The sequence below is a fragment of the Leguminivora glycinivorella genome, chromosome Z, assembly GCF_023078275.1.
Source record: "Leguminivora glycinivorella isolate SPB_JAAS2020 chromosome Z, LegGlyc_1.1, whole genome shotgun sequence".
Taxonomy (NCBI): Eukaryota; Metazoa; Arthropoda; class Insecta; order Lepidoptera; family Tortricidae; genus Leguminivora; species Leguminivora glycinivorella.
The window spans coordinates 14,134,984-14,158,315 of NC_062998.1; the positions used below are offsets into that span (position 1 = coordinate 14,134,984).

At 37.0% G+C, this 23,332-nt stretch overlaps 1 protein-coding gene across 13 annotated transcripts in view; it reads right to left on the reverse strand.

Moving 5' to 3' along the window:
- Positions 1 to 23,332, reverse strand: part of LOC125240919 — a 76,214-nt gene that overhangs the window by 12,025 nt on the left and 40,857 nt on the right. For 7 of the 13 annotated variants that reach the window (XM_048149111.1, XM_048149106.1, XM_048149104.1 and 4 more), the window contains exons 3-8: positions 17,805 to 17,917; positions 9,631 to 9,748; positions 7,985 to 8,067; positions 3,245 to 3,366; positions 1,187 to 1,398; positions 29 to 384 (exon numbers count right to left, since the gene is read on the reverse strand). In XM_048149111.1, coding sequence (XP_048005068.1) covers positions 29 to 384; positions 1,187 to 1,398; positions 3,245 to 3,366; positions 7,985 to 8,067; positions 9,631 to 9,748; positions 17,805 to 17,917 — 1,004 coding nt within the window. Of the gene's footprint in view, positions 1 to 28; positions 385 to 1,186; positions 1,399 to 3,244; positions 3,367 to 7,984; positions 8,081 to 9,630; positions 9,749 to 17,804; positions 17,918 to 18,012; positions 18,135 to 18,921; positions 19,099 to 23,332 lie in introns of those variants that run through there. The other 6 variants (XM_048149113.1, XM_048149114.1, XM_048149110.1 and 3 more) reach the window with 5 other exon arrangements.

The following is a 23,332-nucleotide window of genomic DNA, read 5'->3' on the forward strand; positions in this document are numbered from 1 at the left end:
CAACAGGTGATAGTAGCGTAGCACTAACCTGAGTCAGCTGCGATTTCGGCAACGGCCGCGCAGAAGGAGTCAAAGTCAACGGGGTCTAGGGCGGCGGGCAGGCTCCGCTCGGCGACGTCCCGCGGCACGCGCGTGGCCTCCTGCAGCGCGTCGAGGGCGCGCGCGCGCGGCAGCTGCGCGCTGCGCCCGCCCGCCGCGTCGTACAGCCGCCGCAGGCGGTGGATGTAGTTCCCGATGTTGTGCCGCGGGTGCGTCAGGTTCCGCCCGCGGAGCACCTCGCCGGCGCTGTCGAGCGCCGACGAAATGTCATGGAACGTGGGCAAACCTCTCCTCTCTACCGCTTCTTTTAAAGTTGCACGCGCTCGCGATAGCTCAATGTACTCTCTGAAAATAATGGTAAATAATTAAGCTCGTCCGGGTTCGCTGGTTCAATTCTCCGCTCTGCGAATGTTTCATATAATATAAAGAAACAAACATGAATATAATCATTGTCCAAAATTCGCATTATCATTCCGCTCTATCGCAAACAAACATGCACCGATAAAAAAGTCAAATCGCACAGCACTCGCTCGCTCGCTTATTTTGTAAATCATACCAATAAAAATATAATCATCAAACGTGGCAACATTCTGAGAAACACTTCCTTTTAAAACAAGAAACATAACTTTTGAAAATTATCCAAAATTATCATTTCACAAGTCACTTATAAGAGTAGCCTAGTAAAGTTACTAAAACAGCTGCAAGAAGGTACATTATGGTGCCACGATTGATTGTACATAAATTATAAAAAAAGTACTTAATAACTTAATCTCATAAAGCCCAAGATACAAAAGTTATCCATTTTTAATTTCAACGTTATTCTATAAGTACCTAAATTGAAATGAACTGTTTTGTTTTATAAACCAGCAAATCAAAAGAGATTCTACCTTATTTTCTTTAGTTAGAATTTGATTAGATTGCTATAATATGTACGTTGAGCATTATTAGAAACATAAAAACATACCTACGTAATGCACTACTATTGCGACTTCCCACATAGTATGTACAATGCTTACGCTGTACACCCTTAAAAAGTTCACAATGCAAGCAATGTTCTACATGGGGAGCCGTCAAATGACATTTGAGAGCATTACGCGGTGTAGAGTAGACTGGCGTCGAATCGTGCAGGTAAGAATGGTAAACTGACTCATCAGTGATAGACTCCTGCGCGATCTTCTGGTGGCGCGAGTAGGGGCGCATGACGAGCAGCAGCAGCTTGGGCGTGGCGGCGATGAGCGCGGCCTCCACGCTGGCCGCGATGGCGCGCGTCTCGCTGTCCAGGACGAACAACAGGGCGCGAGCGTCCGACTTGGCGCGGTGCTCGCGCTCCATCAGCTCCGTCGACCAGTTCTCCACTTGCTGGTAAACAAAAAACAAACGAATGTTGCGTACAGGGCACTCACTGAAAACGAGCAATTATTGGACATTATTTCTATGACTTATATGCTTATTACCACGTTTTACTACCCATGATCTTGTCACATGTTTTTGAAGCTTTATTAATAATCTTACTGAAACTATAGTTCACTTAATCAAAAATTACCTTTATTTCTCCGAACATATGAATCAATGATACCTTAAGTTAATAACATAGAGACAGGTTATTTTGTACATTTTTACTATAACTTGTTAAATACACTATTGACGAGTTTAAAAATAGTTAAATTTCCTGCGTTAAATAAGTGATATTGTGCGTATATTGTCAATATCAAGGTGGATGATGAAAAAGCCGTCAAGGCGATCGGCTATGTAAAATGGTATCGGTTCCTGTCCTTATAGGGCGTCCAACTGAATTGGGCGCGTGTCGTAATGCGCAGTTCTGTATTTGTTAAAAACAACTCATAGAGCCATAGGCGTAAAGGTCAATGAAATCGATCACGAGAGTTTTATTATAAACCGCGCCTAATTTGGACTTTACTAGGCAAAACTTTGTTTATGATGTATCGCCTTTTAAAGTAGACTACGCTGTAAAGGTATACTTTTGAAATAGTTGCAAATAGGTTTTCAGAGACATTTTTTTATAAACTGTACTTAAGCCTGACCATAAATAAATGACTATTGTCAGGAGGGCGCTGTTATTCTGATGTATGGAGTCACAGTTCAGTTTAGTATAAAGAAAATAGTTTTTCACCACACCAACTGGTAAAGGCTTTCTTTGCTATTCGAAAACAGATAGCAAAATTCTATTTTATCCACAAGGGGGCAAAGTAATTTCATACGAATTTTAACTCGATGTCTTAATCTGGCTGCTAGATTTTACCTATAAATGATGATTTTGAATCATAAATATTGAATAAATTGATGGATTTCATTTATTTTGATGTTTTATAGTCAGTATTTAGTTCGTGTTGGTGTGGTGAAAAATGTTGTGTTTCACTCGGTGGCAAAGTTTGTTTAACCTTCGTGCCTTGATGCCCTCGCAACGCTCAAGATTCCACTTTTTGAGCCACTCGCTACGCTCGCGGTTCAATACTGGAATCTTTCGCTTGCTCGGGTATCAATATTCGCACGTGCGGTTGTTTAACTACTTTGCCCCCTTGTAAAACAAATAACTATTAATGAAATTCCGCAACATGGCGCGTAGTCATATATTTCTGGTCAGGCTTTAAATCAATATTTCGCAAATGAATGTTATGACGATTTAGTACAATTTGTAGTCAAAATTTTCAATAAAAGAAACTTCAGTACATCAATAGTTTACTATAATTCTATTCTTGTAAGGGAATCTCAATCTTGGAATAGAAATCTCATCATTTACTCCTAAGTTTGATACTACCATTCCTGTCACTCTCTTGCGCTTAGATACTTGTTAGAAATTAGCGGTTCAGGTGGTAAAACGCGATCACGTTAGACTTTTTGGTCAAATTTAGTGTTTGCCCCAATACATAAATGGATGAAGTCATAGGAAATATTTTCTATTAAGTGAATTAATGAAAATTGCATGCTACACTGAGAGAAATTTGCATTGTGAATTTAACAAGTTCGACTTGTTGCGGTTTATCCGTTTGAATCAGCCAAACGTATGTTTAAAACAATATGTGTCAGGTTTCAGGTTGTTTTTATAAAATCGACTTGTTGATTCAAATATATTGATTCAAAGACAATATGAACCAAAAGGTAGGCGCTATTTTAACCAAAAAACTTGTTGAACGAACATGAAAACTGGTTGTATTTTCTCTCAGTGTACTTTGTAAGATATAAGTACTGGGTTGAAGTACGTGATGCCCATCTTTTTCAGTTTAGGTATAGCGATCTCTTTCCTCCAGGTGGTGGGGTTGCAGGACCCCCCGAGGAACACTTCGCAGTCCAGCGACGACGCCTCGCTGCCTGTGCAACACACCATATTAGTCTTTTTTTATTCCAAGTTCATACCAAAACTATTCCTAAGGAGGTGTATGTAGCCATTGGGAATCTTCGAAAATATAAAGTAGTAGTATTTGCTTCGATTTGAAAACACAGGACTATTCCTATTCTAGCGCCTTCATTATAAATATGACACGAGTACAAAGAATAAGACGAACAGCTGAGTTGACCCTATTTGTAGAGATGGGTACGAGGCACGCAAAAGAAATACAGTTAATTGTTAACAATTGTAGTGCGGTCCAACACGCAATCGCGCGTGAGCTTGAACCGCAGCAGCTTGAAGCAACCAATGATCAGCGCTTACCACGACACGACAACCTTAAACGAGACCCCATTACCGTTTAATACGAAACCAATCACCATCATTGACCAATGGGGTTTTTAAAATGGGAATTATAAATGAGCCAAGATTCTGGGGCGAGTTCGTGTGGACTGTGGAGCTGCAGGAAGAGAATGAAGGACAGTACACCTTGATTCTAAAGCATTGCGGCCAGGTCAGGTGAGCGGTGCGCGGTTCGTTCAACCTGCCCACTCATCGTTCATGATTGATGAGCATCGACTGCGTGGGATGCAACTTGTCGGCGGTTCGTACGAACGCGCGCCTACTTTCGAATGGATGATTCGATAACAACGTATAAAGTTATCTCAAACTATGAGCCAGCTTTCTTATATTCCAAATTAGGTCACGAACAGAATTAAAATTATAATGATGACGGTGATATTGTGTTGTTGCCAGTGCACATCTGAAGAGATTAAAATAGACACCTATGGCACACACCACGTGTTGAATGAAACACACCTCCTCCAACTTGTAGACCAAAATGTGTCAGCAACTGAGAGATACAAATCAATCTAACTAGACAAATATTTGGCACCAGTCGATAGAATTTGCTTTGGTTATTATACTTTATTGACAACACGATGTTGGGTTATTTATTGGCTGATGGAGACTCTAGGTTCTATCGTATTGTTGTCGCAAGATTCACATTTGCACGTGAGCGTACATAAACAACAACAAAGATAGGAATATGAATGAGATATATAATACTACCAACCTATGTATATCGTTTTAAATATATTAATAATAGTAAATTGTACAATTTTCATATCCATTGTCAAAACTCAACTAAGGAATATAACATTAACCCGGAAGTCAAATTAACACGAATGGCGCTACTTTCAAAATAAAAACAAACAAGCGACTGAACTGATACTTAAACATTTTTGCTGATCCAAACGAGATGTCCATGAACTGACAAAGAATTAACACGATTTAATACAAGATATTTGCCAAGATACGTCACTTTGCAACACAGCATTAAGAGATGGAGAAAAATACGTAGGCGTAGAAAACTATGTTTTGTTTATTTCTGAAACGAGAGAGCGGTTATTTACGCGCAGCAGCGGCGGTACAGATATCCTCTGCCGTGGTACACTATAACTTTTATTGAAGACTTGTAAAAAATAGGAAGGTTGACGCACAAGGCACAATCATGGTGGTTGGCGGCATGGCTGCGGCAGGTGGTCGGGCAGCGGCATCCGCACCGTGCGCGCTCTCCACCGTCGGACGGTCGGCGGCCAACTGAACGCCACTTCTCGCCGTTTCTACACAACTGCTAGCCAATTCCGCATTTTAAAATATTCCGTTATATCTAAAGCTCCATAAAGACAATCATTGTATTGATTAAATACAAGCTCATCTACAAAACCAGTTGTAGTCTACCTTGTCTTAACGACACTTGCGTTACATGCGAGTATACGAGGCGATGACTAAACTTATGATGCCTGAATAAATTTCACGACGTTATTGTTGTTCGTTTCGGACTGGTGCCAAAGTTAAAATATATTACATAGGTCGTTATTACAATATTTATTTTATTGGTTTGTAAGTGTCGTAAGATAAACATCTCTGATAAAAGGTTGGATTGTACCTTACATACGCATTTTGCAGTGTTGCTAAATAGGTAATGGTTCGTTTTGCTGACCAACCAGGCCCCGTAGCCGAATGGCATTTCTACGACGCGAAACGAAAACGAAACGAAAACGAAACGCCGCGAAAGCTAGTCTGGCTCTGTCGCGCCAATACGCACGAGCGATAGATATAGATATCTACTAGCGTTTCGTTTCGTGAGCGTTTGTGCGATTCGGCTACGCACCCAGAGCGGTTAGTGGTAGCAGCGAGGGTCAACTGTGGGGTACTGTAGGTACATGCAAAGTACTTATTTGCTTGTAATTTACAAATATAAATTTAGATTTTTATACAAACATAAAAACTATAATAAGTATAAATAAATATTTCAAGTTACGAAAATCGTTTATAAAGAAATTGTTCATACAATAATGAAAAGCTCTCCTCCATATATCAAAAAATAATACAATATATAATAATGCTGACCCACTGCATTAATCATAAATATTGATAGTGAGTGTGAGAGTGCAGAGTCTATCCTACAGAATTGAAATAAGGGCAATATACAGCACAGTTTTACGTCACGTTTTTCCGGGTGATAAGGAAGCCGGCGCGCGTTGTTTTCGCAATATTTCTATGTGTAGCGTAAACGGCAGTCTGTTTTGCGACGTCCGACGTCCAAAACCGTGGGCGCGCGTCGCTGGGCGCTTTACGGCGCATCGCCACGACACTTCCGTACTCCGATTATAGTCCGTGCGGAAGAGCCTAGAGGCCACGCCGGTTCTCAAACCTTTAGCGACACATTAATGCATATACATTTGCGGTATATTTACTATGTGTCAGATCACCTGCAGCAGCAGTGCACGTCACAGTCACCAGTCAGTATACCTACGATGGTTTAGTACCTATAGAATTTTGCATAGGTATGTCTATTTATATATCAATTTTAATAGTTTCACGTATTCTGCTAACAATTAACACTAACCGTGAGATATGGGATATGGAGAACAAGAAGAGACATAGATGTGTTCTGGAAATTCACAAAAAATCGATTGTCACATAAAGTACAGTTTGGTACTCAAAACTACACTGAGACAGCTACGACTCGCGGCTTCCTCTGCGTAGTCATACCATGTCTTCAGGTTAGAAATTAACGCCATGTCAAATTTAAAGACATACAATTGATACAATCTCATTTTTAATATTTTTAGTTAAAAAAGTAATTAATCAAAAATTTGGCAATTGTGCAAATTGTTTATCCTGAATACAATAACGTCCACCTGGACCTTATTATTAATAACTTATTACTCATATACTACGGGAGATTGACGCAAATCGGACGCATCATCATAGTCGCGAGTGCAAAATCCGAACAAAACGGTATAGCGTAGCGATTGCATAAGTAGGTAGTAAAAACAATAAAACAGATACGTAACTAGCGATGATCGTATGCCCTTAGAATGTATTGTTGTTATGATTGCCGTGAGCTATTGCGGAGTATTTCGACATCCCCGATCGATAGTACTCGTACTCACTGGCTCAGAAGCGCCGTCGCCGCGATGCCCGTGACACGGTGAGGTCGGCGACGCACGACTCGCACGAGACATTAAATGCCAATAATGATATGAATACTAAGCGGAGCGACATTTTTTCTCGTATGTCTGTTTTGGCAATATTTTATGATTTTTTTTAATTTATGTATATAAAAGATAATACAAGAAGGACAATTTATCAGACATTTCTAATAGGTAAATAACTCAAATTATGGTTCACACTAGTTGACGCACATTGACAAACTTTCTTGAGTAAAGAAAGTCACGACGAAGTGGCTGAATCACCCTCATTATAATGAATGGTGCCGAACGTTTTTACCAATGAATAACCCTTATAGTACAGAAGTCGGCCAAGAGCAGGATGAGGAGAGGGGGTCGGATGCGTACTATGAACTACGGCGAAACCGTCGGTCGTGGACGACAGACGAGGCGTGGGCCGGCGCCGGCGACGCCGCACTGCTGCGCCGAGCTCACGACGAGGCCGCAGCGCTGGGACTGCCGGGTATTTCGGGATTGGTACCGTGCGGAAAGTTTACTCACTGCATGTCCGATTGCGAGACGCCGTCTCCCTTCGACCTTCCAGAAGACATTGTGTGCAAACTTTACTTCACGCACCCGCGCGACAAAGAAAATCCAAATATTTATTGAGGAAGTGTATTTACGACAGAGCATGATGTCATTCCGCGTTCGATAAAGCGTTTACGACCAATTTGCGATTCGAATTAACTACTTGTGAATACTTGCAAGGAAGGAAGTTCAATAAAGTCCAGCCGCGTCAAAAATGATTGAAATACAATGCCACTGTTGTGTCAAAATCTTCTTGAGAGAAAATTTAAAAATAATTAAAAACCACCGAAGGAAGTAAAATACACAACAAGAAATAACGTAATCGCTTTTAAAGTACGACACAAAACAAAGAGACAACCAAAATGCACTGGAACACAAAAAGCTTACAGTCTGTTTGTATAGCTATTTAACGTCCATTTAATACGAGACTAAAATTACAAAAACATCTCCTGTATCATTCGCCACAATGCGTTGCTAAGCACCAAGATAACACCTAATTACTAAAATACATTCTTCATCAATTTATTACAATGATTCGTTGAAGATGGCTTACCGATATTGGGTTTGCATATCGTCTCCCTCTCCCTAAACTCCTTCTCTACGTTCCACTGCGGTGACTCCGGTTTGTTTGGACTCCTGCGAATGAAAACTGAAATTAGAAACAAAACAGAGCATTGTTAATGCGTAATGATGGCATATTGTATTTACTCCGATTGTAAAGATCAAATTCTGTAAGCTTTTGAACGGACGTCACATGGGCGAGATGAATGGATTGAGTCACTCAACTTGTTGTTTGAAGAGTGTGTTGTTTACTCACTATCTGTTTTGGTTGAAGTTCGGATAAAAACTCGTAGTATTTTTTAAGACATGTATGCATAATAATGCTACTAACACAATCTAATCAGGATACAGGTTAAGTATAACAAGTATAAGCGCGACTCTACATATTTTTGAATACTTTTAACTTTTTCAACTGCTGACTGAACAAAATGGGAACATTACATTACCCACAATTATGGGAATGTTGAAGACTTGAACCAAATTTTACGTGTTCTAGATTATTGATCACCAACTTAGTTCCTTCAGGGGTCCGGGCCAGTGTGTAACTGTGTATTCAGTGGTCATGAAAGGTGAAATACCGTTGGACTAAATCTAGCAATGCAAATGGAATATTTAAACAAATAACCGGTCAAGTAGAAATCAGACTGGCGCCCCATGGGTTCCTTCACACCTCACACAAATATTATTAAATAATTTATTGAATTCAAAATCGCTTCAAACTTTACCTTCTTATAGAGGTTTCTGTAAAATATGAGTTTTTTTACAGCTAATAACTTTATTTGATACAAAACGTAGGAAATGAATCATCATCGTTAGGCCTACAGAAAGTAAATGTTTAGCCAAGAATAAATTTACAGTAGGTCAACTGATTCGAAACGACTAACGACACTTTTGTTAACCGCAAAGTATTAATGAGTCGGTAACCCTAGTCAAAGTCAGCCGTGGTTCAAGAACGGACAAGCGGGCGGGTTTTAACGTCATCGCCGAAATAATACTGATTCATGCCCGCAGAGGACAAATGGGGCAACATTTACGACTTTATTGCATTCAATTTGTATACAGTCTTAACCTTATTTAACGTGCGCCCGATGCCACGTTACGTTATAAATAACGCTAAATCGAGCTGGCAATGTATAATGAACTTGCAAACTGATTTTACAACAGCGGATCAGGTAGATAGATAGATAAATAACTTTATTCGTATCCACAACACAACACATCAAGGCTTACAATAAACAGGAAAAAAGAAATGTGAGTACACCGCTTAACTTAACTAACCAAAGAAAAAAGAAACAAAATTATAAAGAAACATGTGTCTTGGTACAAAAGGCGCTGGCTCAGCGTTGTGATGTGGCAAGCCACATCGCTGGTATTCTGCCAGTACCTTAGGTAGTGTTGTCCTTTATCACACAGGTATAAAAACAGGGCCAGACCGACTACTTTGTGTCGTAAATTCCTCAAAGGTATTGTTGTTTCAACGTTTCATATAATATGAAATAAGTAATTTGTCTTGTTAGAAAATCACAATTATAAATGAGGAATGCTGTCTTTTCCGTCAACCTATCTTTAAATTTATGTTTGTTGTTGTTTATTGTTAAGACAGACAAAATATACTTTTAAAAAAAAATCTTTACTCACTGTCTGACCTGCCTCGAATGCCTTCGCAGCTCGGCCGCGAACACGCAGAACTCGCCGAACGTGAGTGTGAGCGACTTGCGTCGCGCGCACTGTCTAGCGCAGACCAGCATTTCGAACACTGAAACATACGGAGCTGTTAGAACATGGACCATCGTCAACTATGCAACTATGAGTTTCAATAGACTAGAATGGACCTTTCATATAAACCCGCGCGAGCATATGCACTAAGAAAATGTGCCTAATGTATCGTTTGTCTTCCATCTTTACGACAGGTATACCTAAATCATTAGAACTATGCTTGGAATAAAGAGTGCTGGTATTGTAAGGAGAGTTGGTAAATTATAGATTTTGCTCCCTGTTACGAAATTCATACCAAACAGTTCAAATTCAAAATGGGAAAACTAACTATGGTGGGCCTTAAGAGGTTAAATGAGGTTGGCCCATTGAAATATTTTCTAGATAGCGACATCATAGTTTATCCTGCTAATTCCTGAATCCAGTAAATATTTTCTTTTAATTCGATGGCCTTAAAACCTCATTATAAGAAAACTTTCACACCTGTCAACCCATTTATCACAATAAAATTACACACATCAATGTTAAACAACCTCAATTTAAGAGAAAAGGTTGTGATGAATAATAAAATATTGAGTAGGACCGATATTAAAATATTCCAACGTTCCTTAGAAATCCCTAATAACATAGGAAATACCTATATTTTCGGGTATAATGTACTGCAGTAAGCCAATCAAGTTCATCAAAACCCCATGAACCACAGTAATAACATGTAACGAGTTTATGTTCCGAAGCGGTCTTCCGGTCTTGTCCGTCGGTAAAGTTACAATGCCGGATCACGGCGGTCGTGACCTAAGTCGGTTATTGGTCATCAACTACAGTGAGCAATTGGTGAGATCATTCTAATAACACCTGTCGCGTTTATACTAATGTTTCAATTAGGAATGGTAGATAAGTTTGATTATCTAATGTTATGACTACCAATGCCAACGTATCAAGCAAAACGTAGAGTCAGACCGAGGTACATACGAGTAACTAACTACGCTGCTCTTTAGCATTTGCAGTGCCAAAGAGTTGCATTAAGTTAATAACCATATTCTATTCTATTCTAATAACCATACATCCTCACTTTGTTTTATTAATATCAGTGCAAACATAATTTAAACGGACTCTACACACAGTACAGTTTGTCACTTGTTAAAACCTGAGCAGAAATATATGACTATACCTAGATATATTATATAATTTATGTCATTAATTAGTAAAATTATGTCATTAATTATTGACGTAGCACTGAGTCTTGAGTAGCTTCATGTTTTCTGTCTACCCAGTGTAGGGAATATAGGCTTGAATTTATGTGTATAACATTAATGTTTTATACAAATGTCAGATGTTCGAATATAAATGGACAATGATAATAAAACGAACCATATTTTAATAGTTTACATAATTTCTTACATGATTATTCCAGATTTTAGAGATTAGTTATTAATAGCAGTAATTAATAATCTTATCTAAGGCTATTTATCGATAAAAGCATTGTCGATGTTTTTATTTTGTCAAGCACTTACAACTTGACGTTCGTGCCAGAAAAATATCTAGGTATATATAATATGACTACGCGCCATGTTGCGGAATTTTATTAGAACTACATATTTTCTTTATCCTAAACTGAACTGGCACTCCATTCATCAGAATAACAGCGCCCTCCTGACAATAATCATATATTTCTATATCTGGTCAGGATTTAATAAATATTATTTTGCTTAGCGGAGTTAGGTAATATACGAGTAATACAGTACAATCTCGATAATCCGGCACTATTTCTGACACGGAGGTGCCAGATTCGGAGGAGAAAATTCGGATTACTGGAAATTAGAGACATTCTCCGTATATTTTCACATTTTTAGGGTTCCCTAGTCAACTAGGAACCCTTATAGTTTCGCCATGTCTGTCTGTCCGTCCGTCCGTCCGTCCGTCCGCGGATAATCTCAGTATAACCGTTAGCACTGAAATTTGGTACCAATATGTATGTATATGAATCACGCCGACAAAGTGCAAAAATAAAAAATGGAAAAAAATGTTTTATTAGGGTACCCCCCCTACATGTAAAGTGGGGGCTGAATTTTTTTTTTCATTCCAACCCTAACGTGTGATATATTGTTGGATAGGTATTTAAAAATGAATAAGGGTTTGCTAAGATTGTTTTTTGATAATATTTATATTTTCGGAAATAATCGCTCCTAAAGGAAAAAAAGTGCGTCCCCCCCTCTTGAACCATATGTTTAAACAATATGAAAAAAATCACAAAAGAAGAACTTTATAAAGACTTTCTAGGAAAATTGTTTTGAACTTGATAGGTTCAGTAGTTTTTGAGAAAAATACGGAAAACTACGGAACCCTACACTGAGCGTGGCCCGACACGCTCTTGGCCGGTTTTTTTTATGTATGTTATATAAAAAGACTGGGCATTTTCGCGAAAAAAGATTAAAAACTCTTTTCTAAAATAGGTCAATTTAATGTTTTTCCTACTCTGAACCACGAGCCCTTTCGATCCTACTAGGTGGAAAAAAGCGTCCCAAATTTAATTTTTCCTCTTCGTTACTATTTTTCAAACACTTTGTACAGCGGTTAGGTTACAAAGTGGAAAGTATGCATAATAATAGACATTTTTGGGACTTCTTTTTTTGTCTCTAGTTTTATATTCTAGATCGAGGGCTCGTAATTCTGAGTAGGAAAAACATAAAATTTACCTACCTTACAAATATTTTTTTTGGTGATTCTTCTCGCGAAAATGCCCCTTTGCTAAAATAATAAGTTTAGCCACTTTTAAAGTGAAGTCCGACTGATCATTTTAGTGCCGGATTACTGGACGTTGCGGACCACCGATTGCCGGATTGTCGAGGTGTACTGTATAGCAAAAAGCCTACATTTTAGGTATAGTTCTATGTAAACTCCCACGATGTAAAAAACAATATTATATTATGACTATCGCACTCATAGTATTTACATTTAAGTCAATAAGTACTTATCTTACATTAATTATTCTTGATCATGGATAATTCTTATACTTAACTTGATATAACTACTGTCGTGACTGACGTTTTAATTAGTGTTTTTTTTAATAAAATGTGTCACGTGCCTATAAATCAATTCTACAAACTTCAATAAAATACAGAAACTCAACAAAGTAATAAATCACGAATACACGCGCCTTCATATGAATTGACGTTTTAGTTGCACCATAAAATAAGCAACTAAAGAGCATAGGTCATTCATGATGTGCTTTATAGTCTTGATACTCATCCGACTTGTAAAATAACATAAACTGAGATGATGTCTGTCAAGAGACATTAACAGTGGACTGTGAATTGATGGCTCGCTCGTGAGATTCATAGGCAATAAATATACAATAGGGGCGTGTCTTAATAACTACAGAGAACCGTAAATTGCTTTATATGACAGCCGCGTTCAACAATTTGCACTTTGAGATAGAATCACCGCCGCCGGTGCTCTTGAAGTATGATCGTGCGAATGGCAGTGAATGGAACTAAATAGTAGCTTCCTTAAAACATCAACAACGTGAACTGTGTTTCACTCCCACTATGATTTTATTTTACTAATGGCTGGAAAAATGCCAAGTGTAAGTTTTATGCCCAGGCCCACGTTATAGCGAATTTAAATTAATAATGTGGCATAAATATCAGCATTGCATGTCCCTCCAAACTATCAGTGTAACAGTGCCGTTTATAATGTTAAGGAAATGAAATATAAATATACCTACTCATCTTTATACTACGGTAGGTAACTAACTCAGGACGTTTACTTAAAACTAAAACTGGATTTTGTAGTAATTAAACGAAATCTTAGTACCGAATAGGTCAGCTAGATCAAGTCGAAGCTGAGCCTGAAGATAAATTATTTTACGTCAGTGATAATTTACTATTACCTGATAAGATCATTCGTTCACGACACATGCTGAAGCTTAAGAATAGGTAAAGAGCGCCTTAGGCATTTGACAATCCCTTCAATAAGTACCGGGAAATACAACGTATGATTCATTAATAATTATCTTCAAATCACGTCAATTGTACGCAGAAAAAAATTACTCATTAACGTAACTATTTGTGTTTTAGGGATTCTCCTGATTACTCACATATCCTAATAAGTATACCTAAATCTAATATCATATCATAATCTATGAAATCTACTGAGCCACACCCACATGTAACATGTGCAATAAGTTTTATATGGGCTGGGCAACCTTTTCAATAAATTATGTTTTGTTGCAATCTTTGAGAAACACCGGTTTCCGACACGTCGGTCAAATCTTACCGTACAGATCGTTCTGCTACTTTTGCGGGGGCACTAACTACATACAAAATCCAGTATGTGATGACGGCATTCATACGTAGAAAATTACAGACGTCATAGACAAATCTTGCATACCTCGTTCCTCTTTTTGCGTACGGACGAGTCACCAGTTCACAACTCTCTGGTCGTACTCATTTGGGCTTGTACTTCGGGAAAGGGTAAATGTTCGAATGCCGCTTCATTTGCTCGAAACGTGTTGCAGTGGAACAGTGTCTATTCATCAAATCGTGAACGGCGACATGCGGCATGCGGAACGGGCATGCGTAATTTTTAATGGCATATAAACTGTCGTGTTGATTCAGCTCACCCGTATCAATATCATGAAGATGACGTCAAATTATCGCTGCATCGATCTACGACCGGCATAACTAGGATTGGATTAGTAATACCCGTTGTCATAATCGCATAGAATTGTCTCTACATAGTTTTAATAAACCAAGGCTCTCTTGCACCAACCACTTAACTCAGGGTTAGTGGGCTGTCAAAATCCATATAAAATGGTGGGTTCCTATATGGGTGATTCTCTGTAAGGATGGTGGGATTTTTTAAAATATTTATTTATAAAATCAGAAATAGTATAATTTAATTAACAAATGGGTTTTATTAAATTATACTAACGATTTCATTAATAAATATTTCAAAAAATCAGCTTTTCAGTCGAGAATCACCCATAATAGTATTTTAAACAGCGTGATATAATACAAAGCTTTTCAGTCGGTACCATGTTTAGGCCACGAAGCTTGCTGAGTCAGCAAGCTTCGTGGCCTAATAGTACGGACGAGAGTGAAAAGCTTAATTATATCACTATTGTATACAATACTTTTTCTATGAGTCATCATTTTCATCATCAATAGACGAAAAATATCATCATTCAAGTTAAAATTAATGTTAATAGCGTCCTTTAACCGTTGTATCAACATCGAATTGTTTGTTTGTAATAACCGTCTCTGATTGGTCGATTGGCAAATTTTTCTGCATCTGAAACACATTTTTTTTTTAATTTATCACGTTATCGACCAATCAGAGATTAGTATAGAACATGTGTGAGGTTCTATTTTTGATTTTTTTTCAGTTAACTAAAGTGAAGTGTAATGAAATATTATAGTTGACTAAGTGTCAAAGACACTGTAACACTGAAAAGTTGGCACATATAGTTTAGTCTGTGGAGTCCTAATTGACAGATTAAAGTCGACGAGTAGAAAAAATACTATTATTATTTTTAATGTTAATAACATATATACTATATTATAATACCTACATTCTCTATTCACAACACCTATTATAATGTGACTAGGCATACCGTGCAGACACAGGTGCGTCAGTATGAAGCTAGACGGCGCACAGAACTCGACGCTAAGCGCGATGAGCTAAAAGCCAGACCCTGTGGCTGTGGCTACTACCATAGATTAAATATAACAAGATCATACCATCCCATACATTAAAATGCGACCGCCTACGAACGCGCTTACACTCCACCTCACATAGATGGCGCCACAAAAAAATGCCTTGTTGCCACCGATTATTTGTAGATTGGCATTAAGTGTCAATTCCGAGCCGTAAATCTATCAAAAGTGACACTTAACGCCATCTACAAGTATAATCGAAAGCTACGAGACATTTTTTTTGTGGTGCCATCTATGTGGGTTGGAGTGTAAGCGCGGTCTTAGGCGGTCGCATTTTAATGTATGGGATGGTATGATCTTGTTATATTTAATTTATGCTACTACTTACAATTATGTCGGAGGGGTGCTGACCTGCCGCGAGTGTGGCCGCATATTTCAATTTGTAGCAAAAATTGGCTACGTCAGTCACCTGAGAGCACACAAGCGACGCTCTCAACCGTAAAACGCAGTCGCCGTAGCCGAAAACGTCTAGGAGGAGATGATGATGATAATGTGATTATATTAAAGTAGGACCAGGAAGTTTTCTGACTACTTTAAATAGAAAAGAATTTCAAGACGAATTGTTTTTGGTAAGGTGACATTATAGTGAGAATAAATCAGCCTATGAAATTATAAATAAACCTGCAGATATTAAAGCGATCGACGATACTCATAAAAGATTGGGCAAAAACTCACAGAAGGATTTTACTATAAATTGCAATAAAATTTACAGATTACATTATAAATTAAAAAAACTGCTTAATTGATATAAATATTTACCAGACACAGAGACGTGGCCATAATAAAATAGTTCATGGAAACACTGCAGCCCACGCAAATACTGCAGCGGAGAGTTTTAATCGAATACGCTACCCGTGCCCATGCTGATTGAGACATTTGAGACATAACAAAACAATGGTGGAATTGTACCTTTTATAGAGGTCCTGGATGACATATTTATATCTTTTACGGATAACTTATTATCACCAATTTTATAAATTAATCCCCGTGCGTAGCGCATGTATAAAATGAAATACTAATACACCGTAACAATAGCAACAATAGAAGCGAAGATTAATTGTTTGTTTGGAATATGAAAGTGTAAGTAGGTCACAATTTAATCGATCTCTCTACCTCTAGGCTTTGAAAAGCAAAGCAGGGAAGGGAATATACGCAATGTACGCATAAAGTAGAATCAATATCAGCTACAAAGTAGCGTCTCCCATTATCTTATACCTTTAAACGAGAAAATCTTGTATATTTATTTATTTATACAGCGTGTGTATTCCATGCAGGCGAATATCTTAATAACGATTAGTATCGGACCTAAGGAGCCTGGAGCCCTAAGGAGAACTATATGTTTTTTAAATAGATGACATTTTTTTTCATGCATAATAATTCAGCACGCAATTTATTATGTCCACATCAATAGGCTACTTGACCCTTTTTTAATGAATATATGATTAAGTACTGTTTTATGTTTTCTTACTTGTGTATTTTGTAGATATCACGAATAAACAATTGATTGATTGATTGATTGATACTGTCCAATTAACCGAAATAAAATATTACCATATTTTATTACGACTTAAAAACAGCAAAAAAAAATTGTTAAATATACTTTTACGTAATCAGGCGAAAACAACATTTTCTGACTTTTTAAGTATGAAGGCATAAAGTTCAATATGTCAGTGATTGTTTAGACATGTAGTAAGGCTTGAATTCGATGACGTCACTACATCGCTGACAGCGTTTTCGGTGGCCAAATTAATAAAAAATAACACACATTTTTAATCGAAAATACGTAGTCATCATATACTTTTAATGCCCAAACTCTATAAATATTGTTTTTCTTTTATGTCAAATACTACAAAAGACAATCATTTATTGTCCCAAATTCGATATGAGTCTAGTAGCCTATAAGCGTACCTACCTAAACGTCATTACGACATGACGTTTATGTCATGTAAAATGCAGTTAGACGGTATACATTGCTGCTTGGTCAGATTAAAAAATAAGTAGGTAATTACTCTTATAATAAACCTTTTTAACTGGATACATTATTTTCCCGTATGGAATCCACACGCTGTATATACCGGCGATCTAGGAAACCACTCTAACGATTTCGCTGTAATTTGTTATGTGAGGGTTTTCGGGGGTGAAGAATGGATCTACCTTAGTCTTAGGTCCCAAAAAACGCGAATTTTCGAGTTTTCGAACTGCGAGCGAAGCTCGGTCGCCAAGCTACTGATTAGTAATGTTAGTATTCATGGTTTAGTTCCCAATTAGTATAGTATACACATACAATATAATACAACATCACAAAGTACAATATAGTGTCAATAGTTACCCACAATGTAAGTAAAGACATGTAATGACAGCGTAAGATCATATCATACTAACCTTGGGGGTCGGTCGGGTAAAGTTGGATGTCGTAGAAAAGGCTTTTGACACGGTTGGCGGGCGCCGGCTGGTCTGGCTTGCCCACCTTCCTCTCCCAAGCATTCGCTACCTCTCTGAAACAAAGCAATTTAACATTTATTATTATGTATATTCACAGAATAAATTAATATGAAAAAGTATCACAATGGGTCTTCAGATAGGTACATACATTTTTAATGCATCCGCATGTCGAATTCTACACAGACTTTTATAGACACTCATAAAATAGAATTAGCTAAATTCAAGTTTTATATAAAACGAGAGAGCTCCAAAGTCAATACTAGTATAAGATAAGACGTCTGTCGTAGATACTGTAAGAATGAAAAATAATGAACTGCGCGTACGTTTTTTAACGACCTTGTATTTATATTTATCAGTGTTTACAAGTAAAACTAGATTTCTGTAGATTACACTTCTCGAAGGGTGACTACAATCAACAAGAAATTTAAAGTCATGTGGTCACAATTTCGAAGTTCCGCATGACTTGTCCGATCCCCTTCGACGAGAAGAATATTCCTGCTTTTTAAAAATTAATCTGCAATAAGTTACTATTTGATTTTTCAGTTAGCAAGTTTTTTAAAAACAATCATATCTTTTTATTATTAAACAAAATCTAATTCGTAACTTCCCTAAATGAAGAAAGCATGTATGTACTTAAGAAAACATTCTCTACTGTGGTACTGCTACCTTAAAACGAAAGGTCGATCATTATTGTATTGTTAGTTGTTCATTTTTTAATCCTATTAATTGTAATTATTATGACGTGTAAAATGGTGATTGAATTAATGAGCGATTGATATTGATATTTGAAAACCTTGATAACTATCACTAGGTACTTTCATGTTATTCTAATAATAATAGGCCCTGCTCATACATTTTTATTTCTAGTTAACTTAAAAATGATCTTATACCTAATTATGATGAACACAATGAACGACGTTTCCATGGGAAGAATTTAAATTAAAGACAACAGTGGCAAGTGGGCACTAGTCGTATTTTCGAAAGTTTGTTTACGAATTTATTTTGTGTTAATGACATATATCAAGGTAAACCAATTCACCCGAATAAAAACACTTACTGATGTAAATACTGGTCACAAGTTGAATTACAATCACAATTATATGACGAAACACACGACACCAGGATACAACTGCACAATAAAGTTATAGTTTTATTAAACATCATTATTTATAATTAACATTTATAATGAGATGTCGTCTTTAGCATAAAACTTGGAGTGAAGTCATGAGCTGCGGTAAACTGCTCTCGACTTACTGAACTTGTTATCAGTTGTGGATATTTCCGACATGACTACGCAAATGTCCGTTATGTGCAAACATGCAAAAACAAATGTAATATTATACTATATATTCATTTCACCCTTAAATCGAAAAATAACACAAAGTTAAAAATGTCTGCCAATAAGCTAACTCTGGTTTGGCAGAACTCGTGATTTTTGTCTGAGGTTCATTTCTGAATAAACATTTATTTAATTTCATCAACCTCTAACAAAATAAGGAATTCGAAAAGTTGAATTAAAACTTGTCTAAGTAGTTGAAGTAAGTAAGAAATGACTCTACATGGTGATATGGGGAAAATAAGTAAGTACCGGAGAATTGGCATTTGCTTTTGGTAATCTCTGAAAATGTCCTGATATTAAGTAAAGTGGCGGGAGGGACAGAGCTCGAAAAAGGGCACTTAACAAGATTTTGAAATGAATTTAATTTCCATTGCAGCTCATCAAATACTGCCTAGCTATATCCATGTATTTTTAAATCTATTCTTAGCTCAACTTGATAATTAACCATTAAAACAAAAAATAGTATGGAATAGGTATGTATATTTCACAGAATGGTTTGTTAACATTGTTCGCATTTCGCAATTGCTATTAACTGTTATTTTACATGTTCAAGCTGTTCAAAGATATTCCATCAGACTCCTAACAAGGTTGAGCCTATACCGGACGTCTTGAGTGATTGACAACTACATATCACGACATTTTACTATCTGTAATGAGAAATAACTATAAGAAAATACGATAATGTTATCATCGTCAAATCTGCTCTTCCTCTTGACCCTGACGATAATGATAATTGATAACTCGGCGCCGACATTAAAAGGAAAATGGCGTCGTCGTTGAATCAGAGAAACTGTCTTCTACCACCTACCACAAATTTGAGTTAGTCAGCCTACAATAAGAAATTTACTTATTGTACTTTAGGCAATTTGTGCCGGCCTATATGTTTTCCTGCTGGAAAAGTAACGTGCTCGTGTTCTATATTGTTATTTGGCTTATTTCCTTCCGTTTACAATATTCGCGACTTTGCACAAGTAGCTTCAAGCGGAAAATGTATGTGATTTTTACTTTCTCTAGAACTCAAAGTAGAGGGCTTCAGTTCTCTTTTTTGGACATGGCTTGATTTATTTTAATTATGTCCCTATACTTGTACCATTGTATTAACTGGAAGACAGTTCATACAGGGATATTTATTGTACCTATTTATTTATTACTTAACTGTTTTTCGTAAATTTTCTACCTATAACAAACAAAGCATGTACAAACCTACACTATACATCCACATATCAATAAATAACTAAAATACACGAATCAATACGTCCCTGCGAATGCCCTTTAGCACTAGCGATATTTTTCTTTTAGTTCTGTTGAGGATGAGATAAATAGATCGATGATGTCGTATTACCTGACTATGATATATATACATATATGTACGTTAAGTCGGCCCTTGTCGCTTCCCTTTGAATCATTACTATGATTAGTGTATAAAAATAATGAGTCATCACTCAAAATACTCGTACTACGTTGTACGCTCGTTGTGATGACGATGTGGCCTTCTGAGGGCGGGGATACTACAAAGCAATTACTGTCCAGCGTATGAACGGCAACGGACAAACAAACCTATTGTCTGACCCTAAGTAGCAAATGGCGGAATATATCTGAATATTAATGGTGGTTTATAAAAGGTTATATCTACACCGCGGATTGGAAATCTTTAGGTAGTATTACCCAATTGCCGTAGTCGTGCTGTCGTCGGTATGATTTGCTCTTTTTAGGGTTCCGTAATCAACTAGGAACCCTTATAGTTTCGCCATGTCTGTCTGTCCGTCCGTCCGTCCGTCCGTCCGTCCGTCCGCGGATAATCTCGGTAACCATAAGCACTAGAAAGCTGAAATTTGGTACCAATATGTATCTTAATCACGCCAACAAAGTGCAAAAATAAAAAATGGAAAAAAATGTTTTATTAGGGTACCTCCCCTACATGTAAAGTGGGGGTTGATAATTTTTTTCATTCTAACCCCAACGTGTGATATATTGTTGGATAGGTATTTAAAAAATAATAAGGGTTTACAAAGATCGTTTTTTGATAATATTAATATTTTCGGAAATAATCGCTCCTAAAGGAAAAAAAAGTGCGTCCCCCCCCCTCTAACTTTTGAACCATATGTTAAAAAAATATGAAAAAAATCACAAAAGTAGAACTTTATAAAGACTTTCTAGGAAAATTGTTTTGAACTTGATAGGTTCAGTAGTTTTTGAGAAAAATACGGAAAACTACGGAACCCTACACTGAGCGTGGCCCGACACGCTCTTGGCCGGTTTTTTTATATCCCCATGTACTTCGGATACTGGTTGGTATTATAGAACAGAAAACAACTCTTGATAGACGACCTGCAATTTTTTGCTATAGACCTTTGACATTACGCTACGTCGACCCGCTTAGTTAGTGGCGAAAAACCGTTGAACTAAGAATGAAGTGAAATAAGATTTATATTGGGATGTCATCATCAGAGAGTATTCGTTTTCGTTTCCGATCAGACAAGCGGGGAAGGATGTTAGTAAATACACATTCGTTCGAGCCTAAGGGCATTCCGAGAAGATGATTTAGTGGAGGATGACTTGTACAAAGCAAGTTCAAACGACGTTGACCGACAGATGAGATCACGGCCTGGCAGTAATTCAAATCGAACAAAGATGGTTAATTAGGGTTAGCATGTCATACGTCCAGAGACGCAATCTCTGACCTAGGAGATCATTCCGATTAACTGAACATTAATCAACTGTCCGAAATTAATGTTGATAAATGGGATTTTTTGGGTAATATGTGATATTGTTACACGTGTTGTAAAAGTTTTGTATACATATTATAGTGTGTACCTAGTGTAATTATAAAATAAGTTAGAAATGTTGTCTACGAGTTCATTTTTATTAAGCCTGTACATATTTTGAACCGCAACCACAGACGCAGACACAGTAAAAGTAGTAGTTTTCCATGAGAATTTGTTCTATAATCTTACTTCACATTTCCTAATTATACCCAAACTCGTCCACTTATAAATAAATATGCAGCCTTTTTAGTGTTTCGTACCAAAATGGCAATAAAGAAAATCCCATACTTTGAATATGGTAATTTGGTAAATAATAAAAATATTGGGAAAATTCTTGATACCTAGGTAGTAAAGATTAATAATTTCTACAAAATTAATTTGAACGTAATTGATATAATGATATAAACTAGTTCTTTCTTCTAGTTCTTTTTATTGTACGACAATGAAGATCTGGAACAGAACCTTCCATTCTACGTGGTTCGAAACGCATTTGGTCAGTTTTTTCCTAGCAAGTCACTTTGCCAGAATATACTAAAAGCTTTCTAACAATCCCATGGCACGCGCAACGTGGGAGACTTCGATAACGCAAGAAATGGTGTGCGCTTGTCGATTTGTTCACTCACCACTCAAAGATTATTTAATTCCTATGAAAGTAAAAAATAAACTGAAACTAGAAATAAACTGGTCCAAAGTGAAAGGACTTGCGAAAAAATCTAACAATCTACTTATGTTATTGAACGAAAATGTTACCATGAAAAGAGAGTATTTGAAATGTACTGGGGATAGTGGGGATCCTACATTTTACAGTGCCAGAGCACAAGAAAAGCCGTAAAAAAGCCAGAGTAAAAAAAAAAGCCATATATTAACACATTAATCGCATAATTCGGCATATAAGACATTGAATAACTTGCAGAATATGTTGAATACCATATTATTACTCAATAATAGGCCTTTAAATAAAACCATAATTCCAAAAGTTTCGAATGCTCAATGCAATAAGTAAACAATACCTCAGTATCGTTGAGTTTTGGTATTTTATCTAGAAGGGTTAATCGACCGGACTTCATAAATTCATTAATATGCGGTATAAGTTTACCCTGAATATCAGGTATCTGAAATATGCGAATCTAGCTTATTCTAAAATGTAACTATTTTAAAATATATAATATTAATAAAATGATTTATGAATTTTCATGACATTAATATTAGTATATAATTGACAATGATGATACTCAACCTTACTCAACTTTATGCATATTTACTTCATCTTTTCATTCTACGAGTACATACGAGTATTATTAACGCCAAGCAAAGTGAGACGCCATTTTATTTTCAGGCCCCGTAGCCGAATGGCATTTCTCCGA